This window comes from Jaculus jaculus, chromosome 7 (assembly GCF_020740685.1).
Source record: "Jaculus jaculus isolate mJacJac1 chromosome 7, mJacJac1.mat.Y.cur, whole genome shotgun sequence".
Taxonomy (NCBI): Eukaryota; Metazoa; Chordata; class Mammalia; order Rodentia; family Dipodidae; genus Jaculus; species Jaculus jaculus.
The window spans coordinates 142,854,565-142,880,153 of record NC_059108.1 but is presented as its reverse complement, the minus strand read 5'-3'; the positions used below and the strand labels follow the sequence as shown (position 1 = coordinate 142,880,153).

The 25,589-nt window shown below is 44.4% G+C and overlaps 2 protein-coding genes across 3 annotated transcripts in view; one reads left to right on the top strand and one right to left on the bottom strand.

Annotated features, from left to right (window-relative positions):
* Nucleotides 1-1,990: 1,990 nt before the first annotated feature.
* On the top strand, nucleotides 1,991-12,373 carry Zc2hc1c (zinc finger C2HC-type containing 1C). Of its 2 annotated transcripts, none has more exons than XM_045154847.1 (3): nucleotides 1,991-2,087; nucleotides 3,345-4,144; nucleotides 11,829-12,373. In XM_045154847.1, exons 2-3 carry the CDS (start codon nucleotides 3,364-3,366, stop codon nucleotides 11,996-11,998), a joined length of 951 nt encoding a protein of 316 aa, XP_045010782.1. In that variant the 5' UTR covers nucleotides 1,991-2,087; nucleotides 3,345-3,363; the 3' UTR covers nucleotides 11,999-12,373. The 2 variants fall into 2 exon arrangements, with proteins under 2 accessions (XP_045010782.1, XP_045010781.1); XM_045154846.1 differs by having other exon boundaries at nucleotides 3,345-4,659.
* A 2,609-nt stretch (nucleotides 12,374-14,982) lies between these two features.
* Nek9 (NIMA related kinase 9) overlaps nucleotides 14,983-25,589 on the bottom strand; it is a 53,737-nt gene continuing 43,130 nt past the window's right edge. Inside the window, exons 18-22 of the mRNA XM_045154182.1 lie at nucleotides 23,990-24,049; nucleotides 21,888-22,090; nucleotides 20,325-20,486; nucleotides 18,426-18,638; nucleotides 14,983-17,441 (exon numbers count right to left, since the gene is read on the bottom strand). Coding sequence (XP_045010117.1) covers nucleotides 17,319-17,441; nucleotides 18,426-18,638; nucleotides 20,325-20,486; nucleotides 21,888-22,090; nucleotides 23,990-24,049 — 761 coding nt within the window. The 3' untranslated portion in view covers nucleotides 14,983-17,318. The remainder of the gene's footprint in view (nucleotides 17,442-18,425; nucleotides 18,639-20,324; nucleotides 20,487-21,887; nucleotides 22,091-23,989; nucleotides 24,050-25,589) is intronic.

The following is a 25,589-nucleotide window of genomic DNA, read 5'->3' as shown; positions in this document are numbered from 1 at the left end:
TAAAAAAAAAAAAAAAAAAAAAAAAAAAAAAAAAAAAAAGGAAGCAAGGATGTGGAAGAAAGCCAAGAGGGCATAGGAACAGGTGACAAGTGAATAATCAATGCCAAGTGAGTGGGCAGAAGGAATAAAAGTTTGCCTTCTCATCTTCATTCACCGGAAGGTCACTGTTAGCTGTGTAGTTAACTGAACCAGAGAGTATAGCAGCCAGGCTGCAGTAGATGGGTCAGTGAAGAGGAAAGAAAGGGGCATGGATGTGGGGCATATTATCAAGAAGTCAGAGGTGTATGGCCTGTAGATCCAGTATGAGGGAGACTGAGGCAGGAGGATCCAGAGTTCAAGGTTAGAATAAATGGAGAAAACTTTTTCCAAAACAAGCAACAAACTAAAACAGTCTTGGGGCTGGGAAGATGACTCAGGGATTAAAGGCATTTGCTTGCAAAGCCTACTGGTCCAGGGTTCAATTCCCAAGCCACTCATGTAAGCTGGAGGCAAATATAAAAAGTGCCATAAGCATCTGGTGTGTGCACGTCTGTGTTTACACACACATGCAAATGAAGAAATAACTTTTAGTAAAAGAGTAGTTTGGGGCTGGAGAGATGGCTCAGCGGTTAAGGCAGTTGCCTGCAAAGCCTAATGACCTGGGTTTGATTCCTCAGTACCTAAGGTGACACATGCTTTGGGAGTAAATTACAGTGGCTAGAGGTCCTGCCACACCCATTCTCTCTCTCTCTTGCAAATAAATAAAAAATTTTTTAGAAAGAATAGTTTTGTGGGCAAAGAAGAGAAATGACTAAAACCTTAACATAGATGGGGGCAGGTCCAGAAAAATAAGGTTTGTTTTGCAAGGGAAAGTTATGAATATTTTAAAGCCAAAGAGGAATCTGTGGGGATTAACAAGATGAAGGGTATTGAAAGAAACGAATTAAAGAGAATGCATGGAGGGCAGCCGTGGGAGTTAACCGAGCCTGAGATAACTGGGGCCGAGTCAGTGGGAAATGTCTGGAGCTGTGTGTATGGAGAAGCAGGAGTCAACTAGGAATGAAAACAAGGGTTAGATGTCTGCCCTGGAGGGCCCACCAAGGAATTTCTTTGTAACACATAAAAGCTGGAATCTGATATGTTGAAGTATTAACACGGCTGCTGCCGTCTCCATTATTTTCCACGTGCACGAATCTTTTGAGTAAGTTACAGGGAAAAGTGAGCCGTCTGTTTCAAACAGCTTATCCAAATCCGAAGACAGACAAATAAACTGTCTTCTGATGTCAAAAAGTTACACAGAGTATCATTTAGTGTAGAAACCAAATTATGTTGACGATTGTCGATCTGGTTGGTAGTTTAAAACTTTATTTTCATTACATTTGGCTGAGTCATTCCTGGGCTGTGAGCTGAAACGGTCAGATTTATCACGTGAGGGTAAAACATTACAATATCAAAATAATTAGCTTGGCCACAAAACTACCCCAGGAAGATAACGGCGAAGCAAAATAAACGAATAAAATAAAATCTGTCAGCAAGCTTTCAGGGACTGCGGGGGGATGTAGGGGTGGGGGGAGCCCGGCTGTACCTGGGGACCGTGCTGGGCAGCCGGGCGAGCTCAGAAAGACGATCATCAGCAGCAGGCCGGCTCCCGCCAGCCGGGCGGACCCCGGGACCCGGCGGCCCATCGCGGGGCTCCGCCCTTCTCCAGACAAGGACACACCCTAAGGTCTGGGAGCATCCTTCTCAGAAAAAAAAAAAAAAAAATACAAGTTCTTTGATGGAGTGTCAGCAAAGCCTCTCCCATTCCTCTTCCTCCCTCCCTCCCTCCCCAAGGGCAAGGCTGAGCTGAGCGGCGGCAGGACTGGCTGGACACCGCTTCGAGTGACCCTCGGGGTCGCGCCCACCCCTCCCCCTACCGTCCCCCGCGCGGACTGCGCCTGCGCGCGCCCCCAGGCCAAGTTCGCGGCGGGAGGCGGGGCTGGCAGCGCCCCGCGCCTGGTCTCCAGGCAACCGGGATAACAGAGGCGCCTGCGCGGCCGTCGGTTAGGGGTGGGCAGGTGTGGAAAACTAGGTTTTCCCTGAGCTGGAGCGGTCCCCACGAGCCTCAGGTACGCGGAAGGGCGGGGGAGACGTGGGATCGATACCTCTTCCTCCCCCAGGGCCCGAGGGTCTGCAGAGCGAGTGTCTGTCCCCCCCCCCCCAAAAGTCGTAGTCCCCAGCGAGGGCAGCCTGACCTCTAGACACGTCTGCGACTTCCGCACCTAAAGCAGCCTGGGGCCCCGGCAGGTGCCACCCCGCATCCCCGCGCCGCACCTCTCAAGTGACCAGCCTTGTGCCACCAGTGCCCCCGGGGCTTCCTTGCGTGGGGGTTTGACAGCCAGGCACCTGCTTCAGGCCGGGGCGGTCCCTGTGCCCTTTGGAGCCATGGGAGGAGGGCTTAGAGCCAGTCACCGTCACAGGGCCTCACCAGTACAATGGTGGTCGAGGGCCAAGAGCGAGCACTGCAGTTTGCAAGCGAAGGACTGGGATCATTAAGGGAAGGTGGCTTGTTTTGTGACATAGGTGACCTTTAAGTCTCTTTCACCTACTGCAACGGCGAAGGAAAGCAGGAACACTCGTGTCACATTTTAAAACAATTTTTTTTTCTTCTTCAAGGTAGGGTCCTGCACTAGCCCAGGCTAACCTGGAATTCACTATGTCCTCTCAGGTTGGCCTCCAGCTCACCGCAGTCCTCCTACCACGGCCTCCTGAGTGCTGGGATCAAAGGCGTGTGCCACCACACCGGGCTTTAAATTGTATTTTTTAAAAGTTTTTATTTATTTGCAAGCCTAGAGAGATAGAAGCCAGACACAGAGAGAATGTGCGTACTGGGGCCTCCAGCCGCTTCAAACGGACTTTGTGCATTTGACTCAATGTGGGTACTGGGGAACTGAACTTGGGTAGTTAGGCTCTGCAGCTTAACCACTGAACCATCTCTCCAGCCCACTTTTTATTGATTTTTTTTTTTTTTTCGGTTTTTCAAGTAGGGTCTCACTCTAGCCCAGGCTGATCTGGAATTCACTATGTAATCTCAGGGTGGCCTGAAACTCACAGCGATCCTCCTATCTCTGCTTCCCAGGTGCTGGGATTAAAGCATGTGTCACCATGTCTGGCACACATTTTCTTTTAAATCCTCAGGGCTTAACAATGTCTGGCACAAAATTATTAGTCACCCAGGGCTTACTGAAGGAAAGTGCAGGTAGATTCAGCATGACTGTCCCTAGAATGGTGGAAGGGAAACATGGGTAGGGTAAATGTAGAGACACTTTACTGAGACAGAACCTCTGATAAATTCTTCACATGTATCTGGCTTAAATTTCTCCTAGGCTGCAGTCCAGGCCCTGAATGGCTGGTCTCCAGTTGGCTCCACATCTGCCTGTGGGCATTATGTTCCCACATAATAAAACGGAAGCTCCAGGGCTCCACTCGACCAAGCAAGACCCTTATGAACAAGGTGACTCTTCCCAGCGGTCCTCAGCAGGGCACCTGAGGAACACTTTCCAGCAGAAGGTTTTGAACAGCAGAGAGGTGGAGCTGGATGATGTCTGCGCCCAGCCCAAATGGAACACCTATCCCCACAGTGCTGAAATCAGCCAGCAAGCCCCAGGCAGAAATCCCCAGGGTCAAGGAAAGGGTTTGTTTTATCCATCAAGCCCTCAATCTCGTTACCCCAAAGCAAATGACCAAGACTTCATTCCCTTTGCAAAGAAGCGAATTGGAGTGGATCGGGCATACCCACTGAAACCCATGGTCCATCGGAAGTCCCGTAGTATGGGTGAGGCAGGCACTGATGGGGACCAGAATGTCTACCCAAGATCCCCTCAGCCAAGAGAGTTACCAGACAGTAACTTCGGTTTGAGGAGCTGGGCGAATTCATCCGTTCTTGCAGCCATGCAGGTGGAGAAGGCCATGGCAGACCTCCATAGGATGGAGCGGACACAGATCCAAAGACTAGAAGCTGCAGGAGAGAGCTTACAGAGAGAGATCCGAAGAAAGGAGATTCTCCTGAGAGAAAAGCTGAAGAAGACAGAGGCGGGTCTTCGAAGGATCCAGAGGGAAAAGGAACAGGCCAAGGAAAACGAAGACAGAGGACTACAGAGAATGGTGCTCGCCAGGAGAGTTAAAGGTAGCAGCAGCCACGGTGCATACAAACCCGTCTTCTCCCTGGAATTCAGGTCTGAGCAGGTGCTCAGTGAAGACCAAGGAGATGATGACACTTGGGGACAGCCTCAAGAAAGTTCTAGTCCATTCCAGTTCTCTGATTATGGAATGCAGAGACTCAAAAGGGAAAGGCTAATGGCAAGCAATAACAAAATCCGAGACCGAGCCTCAGGGCCATTGGCAGAGCAGTTCCCTCAGCCTTCAGAAGAGGTGGGCAGTGCTTTACGGGTTTCTAACCCAAGTTCGAGCCTGTTCAGGACACCCAGCTCCTTGGGGTCCAGCTGCTCTTCAGAAGCAGCAGAGCTGGGCAAGTGCCACCACTGTGGACGCACTTTTCTCTTGCTCAGGCTGGAGAGACACTCCACCGTCTGCGGCCGGATGCAGAGGTCCAAGAGGAAAGTGTTTGACTCCTCCAGGGCCCGAGCCAAGGGCACAGAACTAGAGCAGTACTTGAACTGGAAAGGGCCAGCCACAGCCAAGGTAATAAGAGCCTCCTGGCGTTGACTTTGTGTGGAGAGTCTTGTAAGGCCCTGCTATGTCCCTGGTGTCATGTAGAATGGAAGGGAGAGTTAACAATTTTTTTTTTTTTAATTTGTGGGAGAGAGAGAGAGAGAGAGAGAGAGAGAGAGAGAGAGAAAGAGGCAGAGAGAGGGAGACAGGAAAAGAGAGAGAGAGAGAATGAGAGCACCACAGCATTTAGCCACTGCAAAGGAACTCCAGACACATGGGCCACCTTGTGCATCTGACTTATGAGGGTCCTGGGGAATCCAACCAAGGTCCTGTGGCTTTGCAGGCAAACCCCTTAACTGCTAAGATAGCCCAACAAGTTTTGGTTACTACTGTCTGCCAACCTCTGTCATGGCAGTTCTGTGAGGATCTCATTATCTCTCATTTTATCCATTAAAAAAAAAATTCAAGCCAGGTGTGGTAGCACACACCTTTAATCCCAGCACTTGGGAGGCAGAGGTAGGAGGACCATCATAGGTTTGAGGCCACCCTGAGACTACATAGTGAATTCCAGGTCAGCTTCAGCTGCAGTGAAACCCTTCCTCAAAAAAAAAAAAAAAAAAAGAAAGAAAGAAAAAAGAAAACAGGTTCAGGAGGCTGGGGAGATAGCTCAGTGGGCAGTGCTTCCCTTGTAAACATGGAGGACAAACCCAGCACCCACCTAAAATGTGACGTAGGGAAACATCACATGTAATCCCAATGCTAGGAGGGCAGAGACAAGAGAACCACTAGAACTTAATGGCTTGCCTAGCCAAATCTAAGCGCAGCAAGAGACCCAGTACACAAGAATAAGGAGTCCAGGTCAGCCTGGGCTAGAGTGAGACTGTACCTCAAAAAACCAAAATAATAATGATGATATGAAGAGTGGACATCTCTATGATTTTTTTTTTCTGGTTTTATGAGGTAGGGTCTCACTGTAGCCCAGGCTGACCTGGAACTCACTCTGTAGTCTCAGGGTGGCCTCAAACTCACAGCAAGCCTCCTACCTCTGCCTCTCGAGTGCTGGGATTAAAGGCATGCACTACCATGTCTGGCTTCTATGATTTTAAAAAATATTTTTATTTATTTGAGAGAGAGAGAGGCAGAGAGAGAGGAGAGAATGGGCATGCCAGGGCCTCCATGGTTACAAACAAACTTCAGATGCATGCACCACCTTGTGTATCTGGCTTACATGGGTCCTGGAGAATTGAATCTGGGTCCTTTGGCAGCTGGAGAGATGGCTTTAATGGTTAAGGCTCTTGCCTGCAAAGCCAAAGGACCCAGGTTCGATTCCCCAAAACCCATGTAAAGCTGGATGCACAAGGTGGCACGTGCATCTGGAGTTCATTTGTGATGGCTTGAGGTCCAGCTGTGCCCATTCTCTCTCTGTCGTTCTCTCTCTCTTAAATAAATAAAAAAAAACCAAATAAACAAAACAACACAAAATAAAATTGACTTGGCAAGGTATCTCAGTGATAAAGGCGTTTGCCTGCAAAGGCTGTTGACTCATGTTCAATTCCCCAATGCCCATGTGGAGCCAGATGCACAAAGTGGACTCATTTTCTTTTTCTCCTAGTTTTCTTCTTTCTTTCTTTCTTTTTTTTTTTTTTTTCGAGGTAGAGTCTCACTCTGTTTTTGAGGTAGGGTCTCACTGTAGCACAAGGTGGCCTGGAATTCACTATGTAGTCTCAGGCTAGCCTCCACAGTGATCCTCCTATCTCTGCCTCCTGAGTGCTGAGATTAAAGGCATGTGCCACTGCACCTAGCAATCTCTGTTTCTCTCTACTTGCAATTAAAGATTTATTTTTATTTTTTATTTTTAAATATTATTATTTATTTATTTATTAGAGAGAGAGAGAATGAGAATGGGCATGCCAGGACCTCTAGCCACTGCAAACAAACTCCAGATACATGCGCCACCTTGTGCATCTGGTTTACGTGGGTCCTGGAGAATTGAACTTGGTTCCTTTGGTTTTCAAGCAAGTGCCTTAACCACTAAGCTTTTTCTCGATTCCTAAATACAAGATTTTAAAAAATAATAATAATAAAATGATTAAGGTTGGGAAAAACCTAAGCCATATGATTTCAGAAGTCTTAGATGGCAATAGTAGTTTAGAAATAAGAAAGCATCCTTCTGTTTTCATGTCTTTCCAATCCTCTCTGTTCATCAAGACTTTTCAGTCTATATGTCCATTTGCTGGATCCTTTAAAACCATGGATGTTAGATGTAGTTTATAATTAAAGTTTTTTTCTTCCAACACAGTGTGGGGAGATCACCACAAGAAAGTCTCCCCAATGTTCAAAGATAATCTCCCTAAAATCCAGCTTCCAACAAGAACATTTAGCTCTGGTAGATAATGACAGGATGGCCAGTTACTGCTCTTTCCTGTTTTCTTTTTGGTCAACTCAATAACTCACTGAGGATCCCCTCTCCCTACCATAGCAATTTATTTTAGGCCATAACCTTAAAGAATCCTGTGTTTCTTACATTTCTAAGTATAGTAGCAGTGAAAAAAAATGGGTTTCTGAGCTCAGACACCCCAGCTTTGTGGAACTACTTGGGGGGAAGTTTTGCGTTGGTGACACCACAGCAGAAGGGACCTGCACTGAAGTTTCTTTCCTCTTGGGGACTGTCCCATCTTACTCCGTAGCTCTCTGCCTTTGTAAGCTGACTTTCCTCTAGTGCACTCCAAGAACAGGATTTTTCCAACATTAATGAATCACCATGTAAACCCCAGCACCCTCATGCTTGCCTGCTATAGTGTAAGCATAGTGTAAGCATTTGAAGACAGGGCCATACACATCCATGTACCCTGTACTTAACATGTTAAGTTTGTTTCAGTATGGTAAAGAATTAAATATAGCTACCATATTTTCAATGATCATTCCCCTACTTGACTTTTTTTTTTTTTGAGGTAGAGTCTCACTCTAGGCCAGGCTGACTTGGAATTTACTGCGTAGCCTCAGGCTGGCCTTGTACTTGTAGTGATCCTCCTCTGCTTCCTGAGTGCTGGGATTAAAGGTATGTGCCACCATGCCTGGCTTTTGTTTTCTTTTGATAGTGTCTCTTAGTGTTACCAAGAGCTATTTGTTTTGTTTTGTTTTTTGAAAATATTACTTTCTTTTTATTTTATTTTATTTATTTGAGAGTGGAGAAAGAGGCAAATAGAAAGAGAGAAAGAGAGAGAGAGAAAACGGGTGCACCAGGGCATTCAGTTGCTACAAATGAATACCAGATGCATGCGCCATCTTGTGCATCTGGTTTACGTAGTCCTGGGGAATTGAACCTGGGTCCTTTGGCTTTGCAGGCAAGCGCCTTAACTGCTAAGCCATCTCTCTAGCCTCATTTTTCTTTTAAAGATTAATTTTAAAGCTAGGCGTGGTGGTGCATGCCTTTAATCCCAGCACTTGGGAGGCAGTGAGTGGTAGGAGGATCTCTATGAGTTCAAGGCCACTCTGAGAATACATAGTGAATTCCAGGTCAGCCTGAGCTGCAGTGAGACCTACCTTGGGGAAAAAAACAAAACCCCATGTAGCAGAGCATCGCCATCCTGAGGCTACATAGTGAATTTTAGGTCAGCCTAGACTAGAGTGAGACCCTACCTTGAAAAATAAAAAAATAAAAAAAAAACAAACAAACCATGACCATGTATCCTCTTCCTTCCTCTTTGATTCCTAAACAGCCCCCAGTTATGCTAGATGGCCCTTCAGGTATGCATTTCCATATTAATAAATCATATGCTTATTTTCTTGGTTTGTCAACCTTCTACATTATTTGGTGACTTCATAGGGCACCTCATAGGTGACGATCTCTTACACCCCCTCTCCCTTTCCTTCCACTGTAGTTTAATCACAGTTCTGATTTAAAACAGTGATCAGCTTTTACTTGACTTTTGTACATTTTGTTCACTAGGGAGTGAACAAATTTTACCCTGTCCACATGCACTTGGAGTTAATCACTGACTTTGTTTTCATTTCCTTTGTTTTCTATATAGCTATATTTATTTATTTTTCTGAAGTATCCTATCCAGTGTCAGACATCTGTTAATGATTGTGTTAGTGTTCAAACACCTTCTAGAATAGATCAGTTTTTGTTTGTTTTTCTAACCTGTGGAAATGTCTCTTCATTCCGTTTCCTCCTGCTCTGCCTGGACTGGTTGTCCTGGTTGCCCCAGGACAGCTCTCTGCTTCTCATCTCTGTTCATCCTCTGTCTTCCCTTTTCTTTTTTTTCTCGAGGTAAGGTCTCACTCTGGCTCAGGCTGATCTGGAATTCACTATGAAGTCTCAGGGTGGCCTCGAACTCTCAGAGATCCTCCTACCTCTGCCTCCCGAGTGCTGGGATTAAAGGCGTGCATCACCACACCCGGCTCCTTTTCTTTTTCATTCTGTCTTGTTGAAGCTTACCAAGAAATATGCAAAGGACATTTGTCTTGGAATGAATAAAGGGAAATATCTACAAAGTAGCCTCACGTTTAATGATTTGGCTGGTATAGAATTCTAGGTGGGAAATGATGTTATTAGAGCTTTTAAATTTTTCTTTTTAAAAAAATGGTTATTTTGTGTGAGAAAGAGAGGGAGGCAGACAGAATGGTCATGCTGGGGCCTCTAGCCACTGCAAACGAACTCCAGATGCATGTACCACTTCAGTCCTAGGGAATTGAACCTGGATCCTTATGCTTCACAGGCAAGCACCTTAACAGCTAAGCCATCTCTCCAGTCCAGTTTTTATTTTCAAGGTAGGGTCTCACTCTAGCACAGGCTGATTTGGAACTCACTTTGTAGCTCCAGGCAGGCCTCAAAGTCACAGTTACTTTTCTACCTCAGCCTCTGAGTGCTGGCTGGGATTAAAGGCATGCATCACCATACCCTGGCTTATTAGAACTATTAAGGCATTTCTTCATAAGTAGCTCTGCACCCAGCATTTACAGTGTCGAGAAAGCTAATGCCATTTTCATTCCTACCTCATTGTGGGAAACCTACTTTGTTATGTCTCTGAAAGCTAGTAGTATTTTCTTTGCTCTGAAATCGTGAAATTTTCTGGAACTTCATAAGCCATTTCAATCTCAAGACTTGTGATCTTTCACTATACGGTTAAATATCCCTTTAATAACTTCCTGCTGTGCTTTCTGTTCTTTTGGAACTCCTTTGGTCTTTTGGACTTCCTGGACTAATCTAAACTCAGTCTTTTTTCCTATTATGAGAATTTTTCTTTATACCATTTTACAATACTCTTATTTCACTTTTGGCTATCAAAGCTTTAAGTCATAATCATTCTGCTTCCCTAATTGTTCCTCTTTTATAGTTACTCCTTTTATGGAGCACTCTCTTCCAATATTTTATTCCTATGTTGTTTTTTCTTCCCTTGGCTGGGGAAATGGCTCAGTATTGCTTGCTGTGCAACCTGAGTACCTGAGTTCTGATCCCCAGTACCCACATAAAAATCTACACATGAGAGCTGCAGAGATGGCTTAGCGGTTAAGGCGCTTGCCTGCAAAGCCTAATGATCCAAGTTCAATTCTCCAGTACTCATATAAAGCCAGATGCACAAGGTGGCACATGTGTTTGGAGTTTGTTTGCAGTGGCTGAAGGCCCTGGCATGTCCATTTTCTCTCCTGTTCTGTCTTGCTTCTTTCTCTCTGCTTTTAAATAAATCAATAAGTTATATATATATATGTGTGTGTGTGTGTGTGTGTGTGTGTGTGTATATATATATATATATATATATATATATATATGTTTTTTTTTTTTTTTTTTTTTGAGGTAAGGTCTTGCTCTAGCTCAGGCTGACCTGGAATTCACTATGTAGTCTCAGGGTGGCCTTGAATGCGTGGCGATCCTCCTACCTCTGCCTCCCAAGTGCTGGGATTAAAGGTGTGTGCCACCATGTCCAGCATAAAATACTTTTAAAAGTCCAGACATGGTGGCGTACACCAGTAATCCCAGCACTTGAGAGACAGACAGGGTGTAGTCTCTGGGGCTTGCTGGCTAGCTTGTCTAGCTAATTTGATGAGCTTTGGGTTTAGTGAAGTGTTCTATCTTGGAAAATAAGGTGGAGAGTGATTGAGGATGATATTCAATGTTGACCTCTGTCCTACACATGCATGCACACCAACAATACACATGTGCACCTACACACGCATGAACACACACACACATACACATCACACATATGAATACAAAAACAAAAAGGTTTTCTTTTTTTGCTGTTCACTGAGATTTTGTTTGTGGTACCTTTTGGGGTACATCTGTTTTGAATATTTTATTTATTTGAGAAAGAGGTGGGGGGAAATAGAGAATGAGAATGGGCACCCTGGAGCCATTAGTCACTACAAACAAACTCCAGATGCATGTGCCACCTTGTGCATATGGTTTTATGTGGGTACTGGGGAATCAAACTTAGGTCCCTAGGCTTTACAGGCAAGTGCCTTGTCTGCTAAGCCATCTCTGCAGCCCATACACCTTTTACTTGTTAGAACTTTCATCAGATATCTGGTGATCCTTGGCTGCCATTCACATTTGAGGTTAGCTAAGTGGAGCTTATTCACTAAGGCCTTCCTATTAAAGTTATCAGATAGTGAACCCTGTAATTGAGGTTCCCCCAAAGTCAGTGTCAGAAAATTTGTCTCTGAATTGCGATTCATCCAGAAAGCACTTGTCTTTTCCCAAGAGAATGCCAGTGTACTGGTTCTTTGGGAGCTGAGCTGAGGAAGGGAATGAGCCTGACATTTCCATGGTTTGTGAGGTGTGCTTGCACCCACTCCTCACTTCCAGCCCTGAGATAACTGTGCTCTCTACCCTAGGTTTCCTGACTCTGAAACCCACCCAGTTCCATTTCTCTAAAGTGAGCCCCAATTCTCCTGTGATGGTACTGGGGGTGTTGAGTACGTGGATGTACAAGGTGAAAGAGAGGCCTTGGTCCTGCCTGTTCTCAGCCGTGTACCTCTGCTCAGGGGCCCCGCTGGGAATCAGGCTTGCCTCCAGCTCTTGTCTCACTCCTCGCAGCCCCCTGCTCGGTACCTCAGTGTGGCCAGTCAGCATGACTGTTGCGTCTTTGCTGGTCTTTTTGATCTGGAGGTTTGACACCCCATTTACTTCCCCTGGAGCCTCAGGAGGGAGATGAGCTAAATGCTGGCTGAGCGTTCCTGCCTCTTTCTTCTTCCAGGTGGAAGCTCCTACAAAGAGCACCTGGCGGCAGAAGCACGAGTCTTTCATCCGGACCCTCCGTCAGGCCCGGCAGACACAGCAGGTCATTGCCAAAGGCGGAAACCCCTCAGACTTGCCTCCCACTCTGCCTGCGGAAAACCCAGACTATGTTCAGTGCCCTCACTGTAGCCGCCACTTTGCTCCCAAGGTGGCTGAGCGACACGTTCCCAAATGTAAGACCATCAAGAACCGTCCTCCACCTCCTAGGAAGCATGACAGTTGAGCAGATGGCAGCAGAGACCCCCTCCCAGACCTCCGAAGGCTGTGCTTTTTCTCAGCAGTCCATGAGAGGATAATTTGAGAGAACACAGAATGTTTCCAGAACCCACATCTGCCTGCAGAGCTGAAATCATCCATGAGAAAAGGCACTGACAGGTGGCAGGAGACAGAAGGAAGCCCCAGCTTTTCACCAAGTCGCTGCCTCAGCCAGTGTGCCTTACAGAACTCATGGGTGAAGTCGCTGAAAGGTGACAGGCCCCATTAAAGCTGTCCTCACAAGCCTCACCTTGGTGTTGCTTTCACACATGTCCATGCTCTTGCATACAGTTGGGGTATTAGGATGTTGGGATCAGGGGTCATTGTCACACAGATGGTTAACTCTTATAAAGATAGTAAGATTGTGCTTTAAGGCATTACTAATGGAAGTCCATCGTGGGCCTCTCTGGTGCATAGTCCTGGCCGAAAGCCAACAAAAGTAAGTAATGTTAGGGCACCAGTGTATCCTAAACCTTCCCTGCGGTGTACTGCATCACACAGGAAACATCTTTCTGCACTTTACAGGGTAGGGAGGGGTGAAACACACTCACTTCTCCCTACTTGGTCTTCTCTAATGGGCTTCATATGTTGAAAGAAGGTGGGAAGAGGCTGCTCGCACTGCCTGGGTAACTTTAAATGACGCAGCAAGTCTCCTGTCAAGAAAGTGATGGCATTGGCCACTGTCACACGTCCCGTTGATTAGAACATAGGTACATTTCTATTTTAGAGTAAACTGTGAAAGGAACCAGATTTTTTAAATGTTTTGTAATAATAGTGCCTAGTGTAAGTTAGGCCCCTAATGTGTTTGGGGAACTTAAAAAAATAATAATAGAGTCTTTATGAAAGTTCCCAGAACCGCTCGATTTAGTATAATATGCAAATATGCATACCCCGCCCCACACACATTTCCTGAGGAATACACCAAGTTCCAGACTTGATTTAAAAAGTAATAGAAGACTGGAGAGATGGCTTAGTGGTGGTTAAGGCACTTGCCTGCAAAGCCAAAGGACCCAAGTTTGATTCCCCAGGATACACACAAAGCCAGATGCACAAGGTGGTGCATGTGTCCGGAGTGTTTTCAGTAGCTGAAGGCCCTGGCACACCCATTCCCTCTCTCAAATAAGTTAAAGGAACAGATAGCAAGAATAAGCTGTGGCCAAATTGACAAAGTTGCAGCCTGTGGGACAGCTTTCCTTCCCTCACAGATGTGCTTTATTTGGCTCTGAAGCATTAGGATGTAGCTGGTGAGATGTCTCAGTGCTTGAAGCGCTTGCCTAAAAATTGGGATGTGGAGCATGTTTTGAAAAACTGGAGGCTTTGGAAGCACTGGGCCAGGAACACAGAGCATGCTGAGTGGGGTTCAGAATCAGTGGCTCCTCTGGTTGGGAATGGCTGGTGGGGCCTGCTTCCCTGCCTGGCCCCAGGCATGTGGCTTTGGGGTCCCCAAGTGATACTAGGATCACAGATCTGGGCTTTCAAGAGAGAACGAATATGTGTGTAGGGAATGCTTTCTATAGACACAAGTACACAGTTGTTCAAGCTGCCAAAGAAATTAAACAATAGCCGATGTCTTAGTGTTCCTTTTGATTTCTACATATGTAGGCCTTGAGTTTTTATCTGCTAGCTTTCTGACTTTAGCTTGTCTTGTCTTTTGGGAAGAGGTAAGAGCTGTCTGTTTTTCTAAGTTCCTGGATAGGATTATAGAGGACACATAAATGCTGCTTGTAAATGTCCATATTTTATATTACTTTATCCAGGAACATGTAGTAAACATTATAAATTTCAAAGCTCAAAAAGTTGAGCTATGGAACATTCTCACAGACACTTGTTTCATTTAGAAGTGTGTGCAGACATGCTGAGATACTTCCAGCACAGTGCCTCGTCAGCATTTGCTTTTAGGCATCCACTGATCATTCTTCACAACTATACAGATGGCAGCAGAGCTGTGACAGGATTTCCTCCTGAACATCCATGGCCCCAATGAGGTGAGGCTTAAGGATCAGCACATTTATTTCCACAGTCAATCATCACAGCAATAAATGGCTCCTGGCCTTGCAGCAGGAAGGAATGGGTTTCACAGTCCTGAGTGCAGCCTGCTCTGCCCTGATGCTCTCATGACTAGGACGTCCTTGGAGACCTGTGGATCTCATCTGAATGACGTTCTCTGAATACATCCTTGCCTCTGAGTTATTCTTCCTATTGTGAAAATTTCTGAATAATTACATGAAATTGTGTCTAAGGCTCTACTTTAAACTGTAGGGAAATGCTCAACCAAGAGAAGTAATAACTTGGCTGTGTTGTGCCAGGGAGTCCACATACAGCTCGACCTTTTTCCCCCCCAGATGTAGGGTCTCACTCTAGCCCAGGCTTACCTGGAATTCACTATGTAGTCTCAGGGTGGCCTTGAACACATGGCGATCCTCCCACCTCTGCCTCCCGAGTGTTGGGATTAAAGGCGTGTGCCATCATACCCAGCTACAGCTCAGCTCAGCTCAGCTCGGGATTTTAGAAACAAAACCTGGCATGATCACATGGAACATGACCAAGGAAGTAAGTGTAAGAAAGGACCCTTCTCTTGATGTCTATTTTTTGATCCCCCTGCACTTTTAGCACTTTCAGCACTTCTAGAAATTTTTGAGAAAAAATAGTTTCAGCAGCAGAAATGATTTTGCTGGCAAGAATGAGACTGGAAAGTAGCAGAGGTTATTTCTGTGTAACGTCTCACGTTTCTGTTAAAAGAACATTTATTTATTTATATAAAGACTCATGGAGTCAAAGATTCATAAAGGCCTGGAACGAGGGTGTTTCTCTCCAGTGACTGAGGTCCATGCGCAGGCTTATTAAGGCACAGCACTAGCTCAGACTTTAAACGTTTATTTAAAACAGAAAGGCCAAACCACTCCGCCCTCACCCTTTCCAGCATCTGGCTAACAATAAGCTGGTTCTTCAGAAGTGTCGGCACAGGATTAGCACAGGTTATGCTGTAACTCAAAAGCGATACTACCAGAAAGCTTCAAACACCTAGCACTGCATACAGAAGACAAGCAGGACACAACTTACTATAGGAAACCATTCAAAAGCATTCCTGCTGTTTTGCCTTTCACTCTATCCAAAGCTTGGCTGCCATTTTTGGCTTGGCTTTTTGGTGGGAAAATCACTGCTGTCACAGGCACAATTTTGGAAAGTGCAAATTATCTCTAAGGCACAGAACTTAGATTCTTAGCCAGATTAATAGCAAACTAGACTTCCCAAGGAATCATGCTAGAGAAACTGACCATGTGTTCCACTAGGGACTGACCCTTCTGGAACAAGAGCAGGGCTCTTGCTCTGCGTCAACACTCATTGCCACCCCACAGTCTCAGCAACATGCCCATGCCCCTCAGCTCCAGAGCAGAAGCGATCCTCAAGATGAACATCCACTGACCCGCCTCTCAGGCCCGCTGAGAATGGTGAGCACCAGGACACAGGAGCAGGAGAGGCCAGTCAGTCGTGAAGAAAAGCAAAGCTGCATTTATATGAGAAACCAAATCCCACTGTCAGGGTTTATAGTCAACATCCAGACCCCGAGAACTTGTAACCTTAATTCAGGGTTGGCCCTTCCCATATTTAGGAAAAGGCTTCAGTGACTACATTAGTACTACTGTACTGTGCTTCTCAGAATTGAGAAAACAATGGGACATCAAAGATCCCATTGGACAGAGTTGCCCATTCCCAGAGATGGGGTTTCCTCCCAGCACCAGACTTCACACTACCAGTATAGGGAAATGGCAAAATTCTCACTGCACAAGTAGGTCTTTCTGCAATATCAAACAGATAACACATATGTTTGGTTAAATGAAACAATTTAGCTGTTGGTAGGGAAGAAGTATGTAATACTTATCAAAGCAGCTCTTGTGACCCCAAACACTACAGGAGCAAGTCATTAGGCTTGGTGGCAGGCTCACAGTGGAGGCACAAGGCTCACATTTAAGGGAAACCATCAAGTGCTTACCTAGAGAATGCTTCAGATACATTCTCTTTGGAAAAGGTAGCTTGCTCCTTTCTATAAGGACATAGCAGAAAGGAACTTGCAGCCAAATTCCTTTTACTTGGCAGGATCCACCTGTTAAGTTTCTAAGGGCCCTGGAGTTTGGTGCTGGCTTTGGGCAACTCAAATAGGAAAGAGGATATAGATTCACTGGGTATGACATGGCTTCAAAACATACCAAAAAGGGAAAAATACTGACTAGACATATAGAAAGGGGGTAATTGGGGCTGCTGCTATCAAGATCAGGCTCCTAAGAGCCAGGATGCCAGAGGCACAAAAAGCCTTTGCAGTGACAGAGATTCTGCTACACTGATGGTCAGACAAAAAGGTAAGGCACCAAAGGAGTCATTACTCCCCCTCACAGCTTTCTCCTATGGCCTGACCTACCGTCCCCTGACATAATTCTCTGAGATATATCCTCCCTTGGAGGCATCTTCCACAGCTGGGAAATCCCACCTTGCACCAGCCACAGCTTTAAGTCTCAGCTGTGAGATGAAGAGGGACCTGCCCTTTCTCTGCTCCTCAGTTCAACTAACCCAGAGGAAAAGCAATCTAGGCCCACTTTTCCTCCTAACCTAAAGCATTTAGCTGCATGAAGTAACTGAACTTGCTGAAAACAAACCCTAAACTCCACCAGACAAATTTTCTTGGATCCCAGGTTTCTGAAAGGGCTCAGATACTTCATCACTCTCTGGAGGACCCCGGGCAGGCCACACCCGGTCCAGCCCACTCTAGCTTTACACTTCTCTCCCCACCTGGAGGTGCAATGACTGGTGCTGAACTCCTAAGGCAGCTTCCAGTCAATGGTGAAAATGGTAAGTGGGATATGAGCTGCTATCAGCGCAATTAAGGTGAGCGCTGTGTTTCCTCTTCAAAGGTGGGATTAACAGATGAGGTACAGAGCTGCTGCTGCTGCTATGGTCGTCACTGATGACAAAGCCAGGGCCACAGGGCCCTTCTATGCTCCAAAATAATAAAATCACTCCTACATCCTATCTAAAAGGCAATGCCACTCTCCAAATGTACAAGGAAAGTGCTTCCGAGCCTCCGCCTTGCGCTCCTTGTCTGCAAGTGAACAAAGCCAGGGAAGCTGCTCTCTGCATTCGGTAAGTGTGCTGTGAAGGTCTTTGGATCCCAGTTTCCTGGGGGCTACATGGGCTCAGGAGACTAGAGGCTGGGTCGACAAGAGTCTGTTCCCAGGAGGCACCAGGAATCTGAATCTAAGTCAGGCTTTGGATCCATTTCCATTTCTTCCTTTGCTGTCTGGGTTCCTTTGGAATGCATCCCCACCTGTCCAGACAAAACATAGTTGTTCCACATTAGTGACAGTGCGCCTACGCTTACTTCAGGACTATATTCAATGTGTTCTAGCCTCTAGGATTTGTTGTTAAGACTTGTGGAAAGCTCAGGGAACTATCTCAACCTTAGACAAAGTCCACATCTTTATACCTATGCAGGCAGGGTGGTTAACTGTCCTGGGGGTGCCCAGGCCTGCATGGTGTGCTGGGATATGGAACTCTCAGTCTGAAAAGCAAAACAGAACTGGACAAAACAGTCTTAACTGCCTGACAGAGCTGCCAATCTTTTTTTTTTTGAGGCAGGGTTTCACTCTAGCCCAGGCTGACCTGGAACTCACTCTCTAGTTTCAGGCTGGCCTTGAACTCATGGTGAGTCACTGGATACTTAATGAAAATTGTAAGTGTTAATTCTCTTATGATATTGTGGCTGTTAATACAGAATGTCAAGGAGAATGGGCATCTTTATTTTTTGAGATGTGTAACAAAGTATTTGGGGGAACTGTATCATCAGTTTTAGAATTTACTTTAAAATGGTTCAACAAAGCCAGGGAACATAGCTCAGTTTTAGAGCAAAAAGCCCTGGGTGCAATCCTTAGTACTGCAAAAATAACTAAATAAAATGGCTCAGTAAAATAAACAAGATGTATATATTTGTACATACACATGCCAAACAGAGTAACATATTAACTATTACTGAATCTAGATGAGACATATTTGTGTTCATTTTAATGTTTACAAATTTTCATAATAAAAAGCAAAAGAAAACACAAACAGTAACAATGGAAATTAGGTAGTAAAAATGATTAAACCCATGTGCCTGAACAAGGTTCAAGGCTTCTGAAGTTAATTATACAAGTTACATCAATAAGAGGTAGGGACTTGCAAAGGATTAAAAGACTATTCAGTGAGTGGTATTTTGTTTCTGTGATTTTTCAAAGCAGATTCAGAAATTGAATTACTCTTTTAATGCTCTCACCTGCTGCCCTCCTTCTAATTTCATGTTTAGCTTCTGTAATTGGGTAAAAATCTGGAGGTTTTCTTGCTGTAGCTTCTCTTGTTCAGCCAGACACTTTAATACCAGACCCTGCAACCTCTCAACCTCCACCTGCAGAGTGCCACATGCACAGGCTGGAGAGGTCATTGGTGTTCCCTTCCCAGCACACGGTATGGGGGGACTCAGCCGGGGGGGCTGGAAATAAGACAGAACAAAATGTACACAACAGGCACAATAGAAACAGAAACGTGTTGGCACCTGACACTAACTGGCCAAGGGAACTCTCAGTGCCTCTGTCCTCATTAGGCTTAGGTAAGAACAATCATCTATTTGGGAGGATTTCGTGAAAATCTGCAAAGGGCATTGCTATGTTCTCATTTAAAATGCTGGTGAGGAAAAGCATGATTTCATTTGGAACAAGTCCTTCTGATCACAGTGAGGACATTAAGTCCTGATCATAGTGAGGTCACTGTGATTCACAAAATGCAGTGGCTTACACCGTAGAAACTATTTGAGGAGGGTTCAAGTAAACACACTGTATTCTTGAGGAACTTCAGAGGCCACTCTGAGTTTCTGCAGCACTTTATAGGGCAGGCAGGGCATCTTTCTCAGATTCCGAAGACAACAGAACAAATTCAAGGCAGCAATCAACAAGAAATAAAATGTTTACCTTGAAGTTTCAAAATATCTCTTCTGGGAAGGTTTTCAATTATCCCAGTCTGGATTTTTCCTCCTTCTACACCTTTTATTTATAGCCAGGGTAAACAAATAATAGCCTACAAGCCAATTCTGGCCTGTTGCCTATTTCTGTAAGTAAAGCTTTAGTGAACATTTTAAAGGTTGAACATCCCTCATCTGAAAATGACAAATGCTTCAAAACCCAAAACTCTGAGCACTGACATGACACAAGTGGAAAATGCAACAACTGACCACATGAGATGGGCTGCAGTTTAGACAGACACATTAAAATAATGGTATGTCACCGGACGTAGTGGCGCATGCCTTTAATCCCAGCACTTAGGAGGCAGAGGTAGGAGGATCGCTGTGAGAGTTCGAGGCCACATTGAGACTACATAGTGAACTTCAGGTCAGCCTGGGCTAGACAGAGTGAGACCCTACCTCAAAAATAAATAAATAATAAAATAATATGAAATATGCCTCCAAGCTATGTATAAACAAGGTGTCTAAGAAACACAAATGAGTTTATATTTAGTCTTGGGTCCTAGCCATATGATCTCTCTAAATAACACACATATTGTGACAGCATTTGGAATAAGTCAGAGTTGTAGTTACAAAATAGTGCGTTCAATCTCTCTTATTATTTTTTTTCTTCAAGGTAGGGTTTTACTCTAGTCCAGGTTGACCTGGAATTCACCTTGAACTCATGGTATCCTTGTATCTCTGCCTCCCGAGTGCTGGGATTAAAGGTGTGTGCCACCATGCCTGGCTTTTTTCTTATTTTTCAATCTCTCTTAATTACTGTGTGGTCTCTCTTGAAAAAGTCTGATGCCCCTGGTTCAGAGTTTTATTGATATATTTACCCCAGTTTTACTTGTACTAAGGTCAGAAATATATGCATTACTTCTTATCTTTGCAGCCTCCTGCAGTGGTATGAAAAACTGACTTGAAATTTTAGGTTTCAATCTTGGCACTTCTAAAGTAGAGAGAAAAGCACACCATCTGGTGTAAAAAGGTGACAGGAAAAATTCTGCTCAAGGATAGCTTTTGTTAAGAGAGTGGTTTTCAGGACTACCAGACAGCGTCATGAGTTGATTCAGGGTGGCTTGAGGGCCAAGGAAGCTAGAGGACAGGGTAAAGGCAAGAGAACTAGACAGAGCCGTAGTCACTGTTCAGAGGCAAAAATAAAGCAAGCTCAGTTACCCAGGCTCCTACTGGGGACTTGTGTTCTGGAGGAACTTCAGAGGCCACTTTGAGTCCTTGCAGCTCTTCGTAGGGCAGGGTATCTTTCTCAGATTCTGAAAATGCTGCACTGAGGGGAGCTGGGCTGTCAGGCATGGGGATGAATTCTGCGTTTTCCAGCTCCTAGGTACATGGAGAGAATCTCATCAGTTCTGTTTGCAGACAGACACTTTCTCCCAAATCTTTTGTTCCAGCTTTCACTCTGTTGATACATCAGCACCCTCTAGTGGGGCAGGATGGTGGCGCTTTATAGTACCCCTTTATAATTTGAGAAACAACTGCCATCTCTTCATCAGAGGAGCAACAGTGATGCAAATTCAGACTCAAATTCAAGCACACACTCTGTCTGGAGTGTTTGGCGCATTTCCCAGACACAGTTTACACAGGTCATTTAGCCAGTTGGAGACTTGAAGGACTGAGGCCAGGCTGCTAAAGGCTGAGACTGAAGGTGTGCAGATTCCTCTGCTTACTGCCTTCAGTTAACAAGTTTTCAGGCTGGCCTCAAACTCACAGCGATCCTCCTACCTCTGCCTCCCAAGGGCTGGGATTAAAGGCATACGCCACCATGCTTGGCTCAGTTTACAAGTTTAGTCTTATTGGATAAGGAGCTTTAAATCTACAGATTCTATCTTTTTGGTAAAAAATTTAAAATTTCGGACTGGACGTGGTGGAGCACGCCTTTAATCCCAGCACTCAGGAGGCAGAGGTAGGAGGACTGCCAGGAGTTCGAGGCCACCCTGAGATTACATAGTGAATTTCAGGTCGGCCTGGGCTACAGTGAGACCCTATCTTGAAAACAAAATGAAACAAAACAAAACAAAACAAAACAAAAATTTTTACAAACTAAATGTTCACTGTAGAAAAGACAAATGGATTACTGGCCATAGTGCACATACTAGTACTCAATGAACTCAAGAGAGCAAGGCAGGAGGGTTGTGAGTTCAAAGCCAGATGAGTAAAGAACACTAATAAAAGCCACCAGTAATTTCATCAAAGAGATAATTGTTATTCAATGATTACACACACAACCAACACAGTCTTGTCCACATCCTATTATATATTTTCTGAAAGTATAAGGTCTTACTGATAGAAATTCCATTCACTTTTACACGGCTATATTATAACCAATTTCCATGTAAATAAACACTTCAACATCATTTTTACTGTCTGCACTTTACCTTTCATATACTCTTATCTCTTATTGCCCAATATTCTACTTCTAGAAATTGCAAAAAAAATTCTATATGCTTAATCTTTGCATATATGCACTGTAAAATTTGCCTTCAAGACAGGCTACATTAATTTATAAATCCATTGCCATAATGCAAGGGTAAGAACATTTTGCATCTCTTCTTGGAAAGAAAAATTACATTACCCCTTTGTTTTCTTCTTTCCAGACAGAAACCAAAAACCTAAATTTTTGTTGCAAAAGAGTGTTAAGAGGACATAAGAAACAGAGACCTTGATAGCTCTTTTCTATCTCTGTAAAGGCCTTATGTGAAATACCTCTTCCAAGGGAATTACCTTTCGAAGCCAGCCAGGACAGGAGCTGCTGGCCCCATAACTGTTCCCCATGGCCTCTGTGGGACTGATTAAACCTTCCATTCCATGGTCTGCTTCCATCGTTCCTCGGAAGCCTCCACTTGGATTAGGTGTTTCAGATTCCTGCTGACTATCCTCCTCTTCACCACCACCGCCACCAGCTCCTGGGCCTGAGCTTGGAACCACTGGCAGATACATGGCACAGGAGACAGCTTTGCTATGCAGCAAAAGACTTACCATCTGACTTCCCCATTCACCTATAGTCTTCAATAAAAAATCCCTTAACATTGTAACCAAATGCCTCTTAGTTGCCCAAAAATCTCCCGCTTGAAGAAACACTCAACAGTAAATTTAAAAAAATATGATGTTTGGTTCTTTTGTAACATGCAGTATATTCTAAGTTACTGTAATGAAGTCTAGCTGATCTGAAGTGAAGTAAAATAAAACTGAATATTAATAGAAGTCAAAGACAAATACAAGAAAAAAAATTCCTAAGGTTAAAAACCAAAAAAATTCCTAAGGTTAAAAACCAAAAAAACCACCACCCAAACTGAACAGTATACTCTAAGTTTAACTGTAAAGGTCTGCTTATTATATATATATACTGGCTTGTTATACATAAACATCAAGATCTATTGGCCTGACTGTGTATGCCATGTTGGAATCTTACTGAAGTAGCCCAATTGTTGATAGTAAAACAAGCTCATTAAGCTTGCTTTAAGTGGCTTTTAAGAGTTGTTACAGGGCTGGAGAGATGGCTTAGCAGTTAAGATGCTTGCTTGCAAAGCCAAAGGACACAGGTTCAATTCCCCAGTACCCACAAAAAGGCAGATACACAAAGTGATGCATGTATCTGGAGTTTGCAGTGGCTAGATGTCCTGGTATGTGTGTACACAGATACACACATACACACACAGTCTCTCTCTCAAATAAATAAATAAATACATAAAACAATAAAAAAAAAATTTAAGAATTTTTACATTTGGGGCTGGGGAGATGGCTCAACAGCAAAAAGGTACTTGCTTGCAAAGCCTGACAGGCCGGGCGTGATTCCCCAGTACTCACATTAAGCCAGATGCATGAAGTGACACATATATCTGGAGTTCATTTACAGTGGCGGGAGGCCCTAGCATGCCCATATTCACACTCTCTGTCTCTTACTTTTTAATTTTTTTAAAAATTAATTCATTATTTTTGTTTTTCAAGGTAAGGTCTTGCTCTAGCCCAGGCTGACCTGGAATTCATTATGTAGTCTCAGGCTGGCCTCGAACTCACAGCGATCCTCCTACCTCTGCCTCCCACGCCTGGCTCCTGAGGACACCCCTAGGAATACCATGGAAATAAAAGGTCCCTGAGATACTAAAGAAAGGAATGATATATAAGTCATATTACAGGTTGGAGCACACCACTTAATTACTTCCATATGTGATGAAGGCAAAGAAGACGCACTCTCCCTCCGACAATGTAAAAGTCATGAATTGTGACACTCATCAAAAACACAGTCTTTAGGAGATGGAGAGATGGCTTAGCCATTAAGGTATTTGCCTGCAAAGCCAAAACATCCTGGTTTGATTCTCCAAGACCCATGTAAGCCAAATGCACAAGGGGGTGGATGCATCTGGAGTTCGTTTGCTGTGGCTGGAGGCCCTGGCACACCCATTTTCCCTCTCTCTGCTCTCTCTCTCTCAAATAAATACATAAAACAAAAAATATATATCAAAAACAATCTTCAAAAAAATACAATTGTCAAAAAAAAAATACAATCTTCAGGTTGGAGAAATGGCTCAGCCATTAAGATGATTATCTGCAAAGCATAATGATCTGGGTTTGATTCCCCAGTATCCACATAAAGCTAGATGCACCAACTGATACATGCATCTGGAGTTTGTCTGCTGCAGTGACTAGATGCCCTAGTGTGCCTATTCTCTCTCTGCTTGCAAATAAATAAAAATGTTGTAAAATACAATCTTGCCTCTGAATGCATTTCCTCTCCAAAATTTCCTGTTTTCTTTTCAGTTTTGAAGATTTCATGGAATCTAACCCAGAGGCCAAACTGGTACCCAAGGCAACAACTACCTACTTACCAGTTCCAATGGAGAGGCCGCTGCTATTGGAACGGATGGTCTTAGAGTTCAACACTTTCTCTGAGGAAAAATATTCAGCAGGTAAGTATGATAAACAGACATGATCAGGAAAAGTGGGGAGAGACTAAAATGGGAGATAATAAAGGAGATGACTTCTATTTCTGACTCCAGATACCCTTATGATTACTTGTTATTTAGAAACAAATCCCATAAGCCAAACTAGCTAATACATTCATTTTCTACAGTAGCATCTGTTCCACCTTTGCTGTTCACTAGAATGAAAGTAACCAATGTCTAGGTCCTCCCTCCCCCTCAGAGGTCCTGATTTAACTAGTCAGGGATAGGATCAGAACCAGGATTTTAACAGCTCCCTCGGGAATTTAGGCAAGGTTTTTATAACTTAGGTCAAACAATGAAATCTATGCAAAAAGCATTTAGGAGTTGAAAAGTTTCTTCTAAATGATGTTTTTTTGTTTTTTTTTTTTTTTGGTTTTTTGAGGTAGGGTCTCACTCTAGCCCAGGCTGACCTGGAATTCACTATGTAGTCTCAGGGTGGCCTCGAACTCACGTCGATCCTCCTACCTCTGCCTCCCAAGTGCTGGGATTAAAGGCGTGCGCCACCACGCCTGGCCTAAATGATGTTTTAAATGTTTCTCAAAAAAGTACATGGAGGGAGAGGAGGGAAATACTATGGTTTGTTGTCTGTAAGTATAGAAGTTGTCAATAAAAAAAATATATGTTAAAAAACAAACAAACTGGGCATGGTGGCATCCACCTTTAATCTCAGCACTTGGGAGGCAGAGGTAGGAGGATTGCCGTGAGTTCAAGGCCACCCTGAGACTACATAAGTGAAATCCGGGTCAGCCTGGACTATAGTGAAACCCTATCTCGAAAAACCAAAAAGAAAAAAAAAAAAAATAATAATAATAATAATTTTTTTTTCTTTTTCTTTTTTTTTGGTTTTTCGAGGTAGGGTCTCACTCTAGCCCAGGCTGACCTGGAATTCACTATGGTGTCTCAGGGTGGCCTCGAACTCATGGCGATCCTCCTACCTCTGCCTCCCAAGTGCCTGGGATTACAGGCGTGCGCCACCACGCCCAGCTAGACAATGATAGTGTTTTTTTTTTTGTTTGTTTTGTTTTTTGAGGTAGGGTCTCACTCTAGCCCAGGCTGACCTGGAATTCACTGTGTAGTTTCAGGGTGGCCTCGAACTCATGGCGATCCTCCTACCTCTGCCTCCCAAGTGCTGGGATTAAAGGTGTGCGCCACCACGCCCGGCTAATAATAATTTTTAAAAAAGAAAAAGTACATACAGGGCTGGAGAGATGGCTTAGTGGTTAAGGCACTTGCCAGCAAAGCCTAAGGACCCAGGTTCAATGACCTCAGTATCCATGTAAAGGCAGATGCACAGGGTGGCACACGAGTCTGGAGTTTGTTTGCAGTGGCTGGAGGCTGTGGCATGCCCATGCTCTCTTTAGCTGCCTCCTCCCCTCAAATAATATAAATTTTTTTGTTTTTTGTTGTTTTCAAGGTAGGGTGTAGCTCTCTATCCCAGGTTGACCTGTAATTCACTATGTAGTCTCAGGGTGGCCTCGAACTC

Coding starts and splice junctions, on each gene's coding strand:
- Zc2hc1c (XM_045154846.1), top strand. CDS start 3,364: ATGGCTGGTCTCCAGTTGGCTCCACATCTGCCTGTGGGCATTATGTTC. Junction 4,660..11,828: donor AAGGGCCAGCCACAGCCAAG/GTAATAAGAGCC, acceptor TTCTTCTTCCAG/GTGGAAGCTCCTACAAAGAG.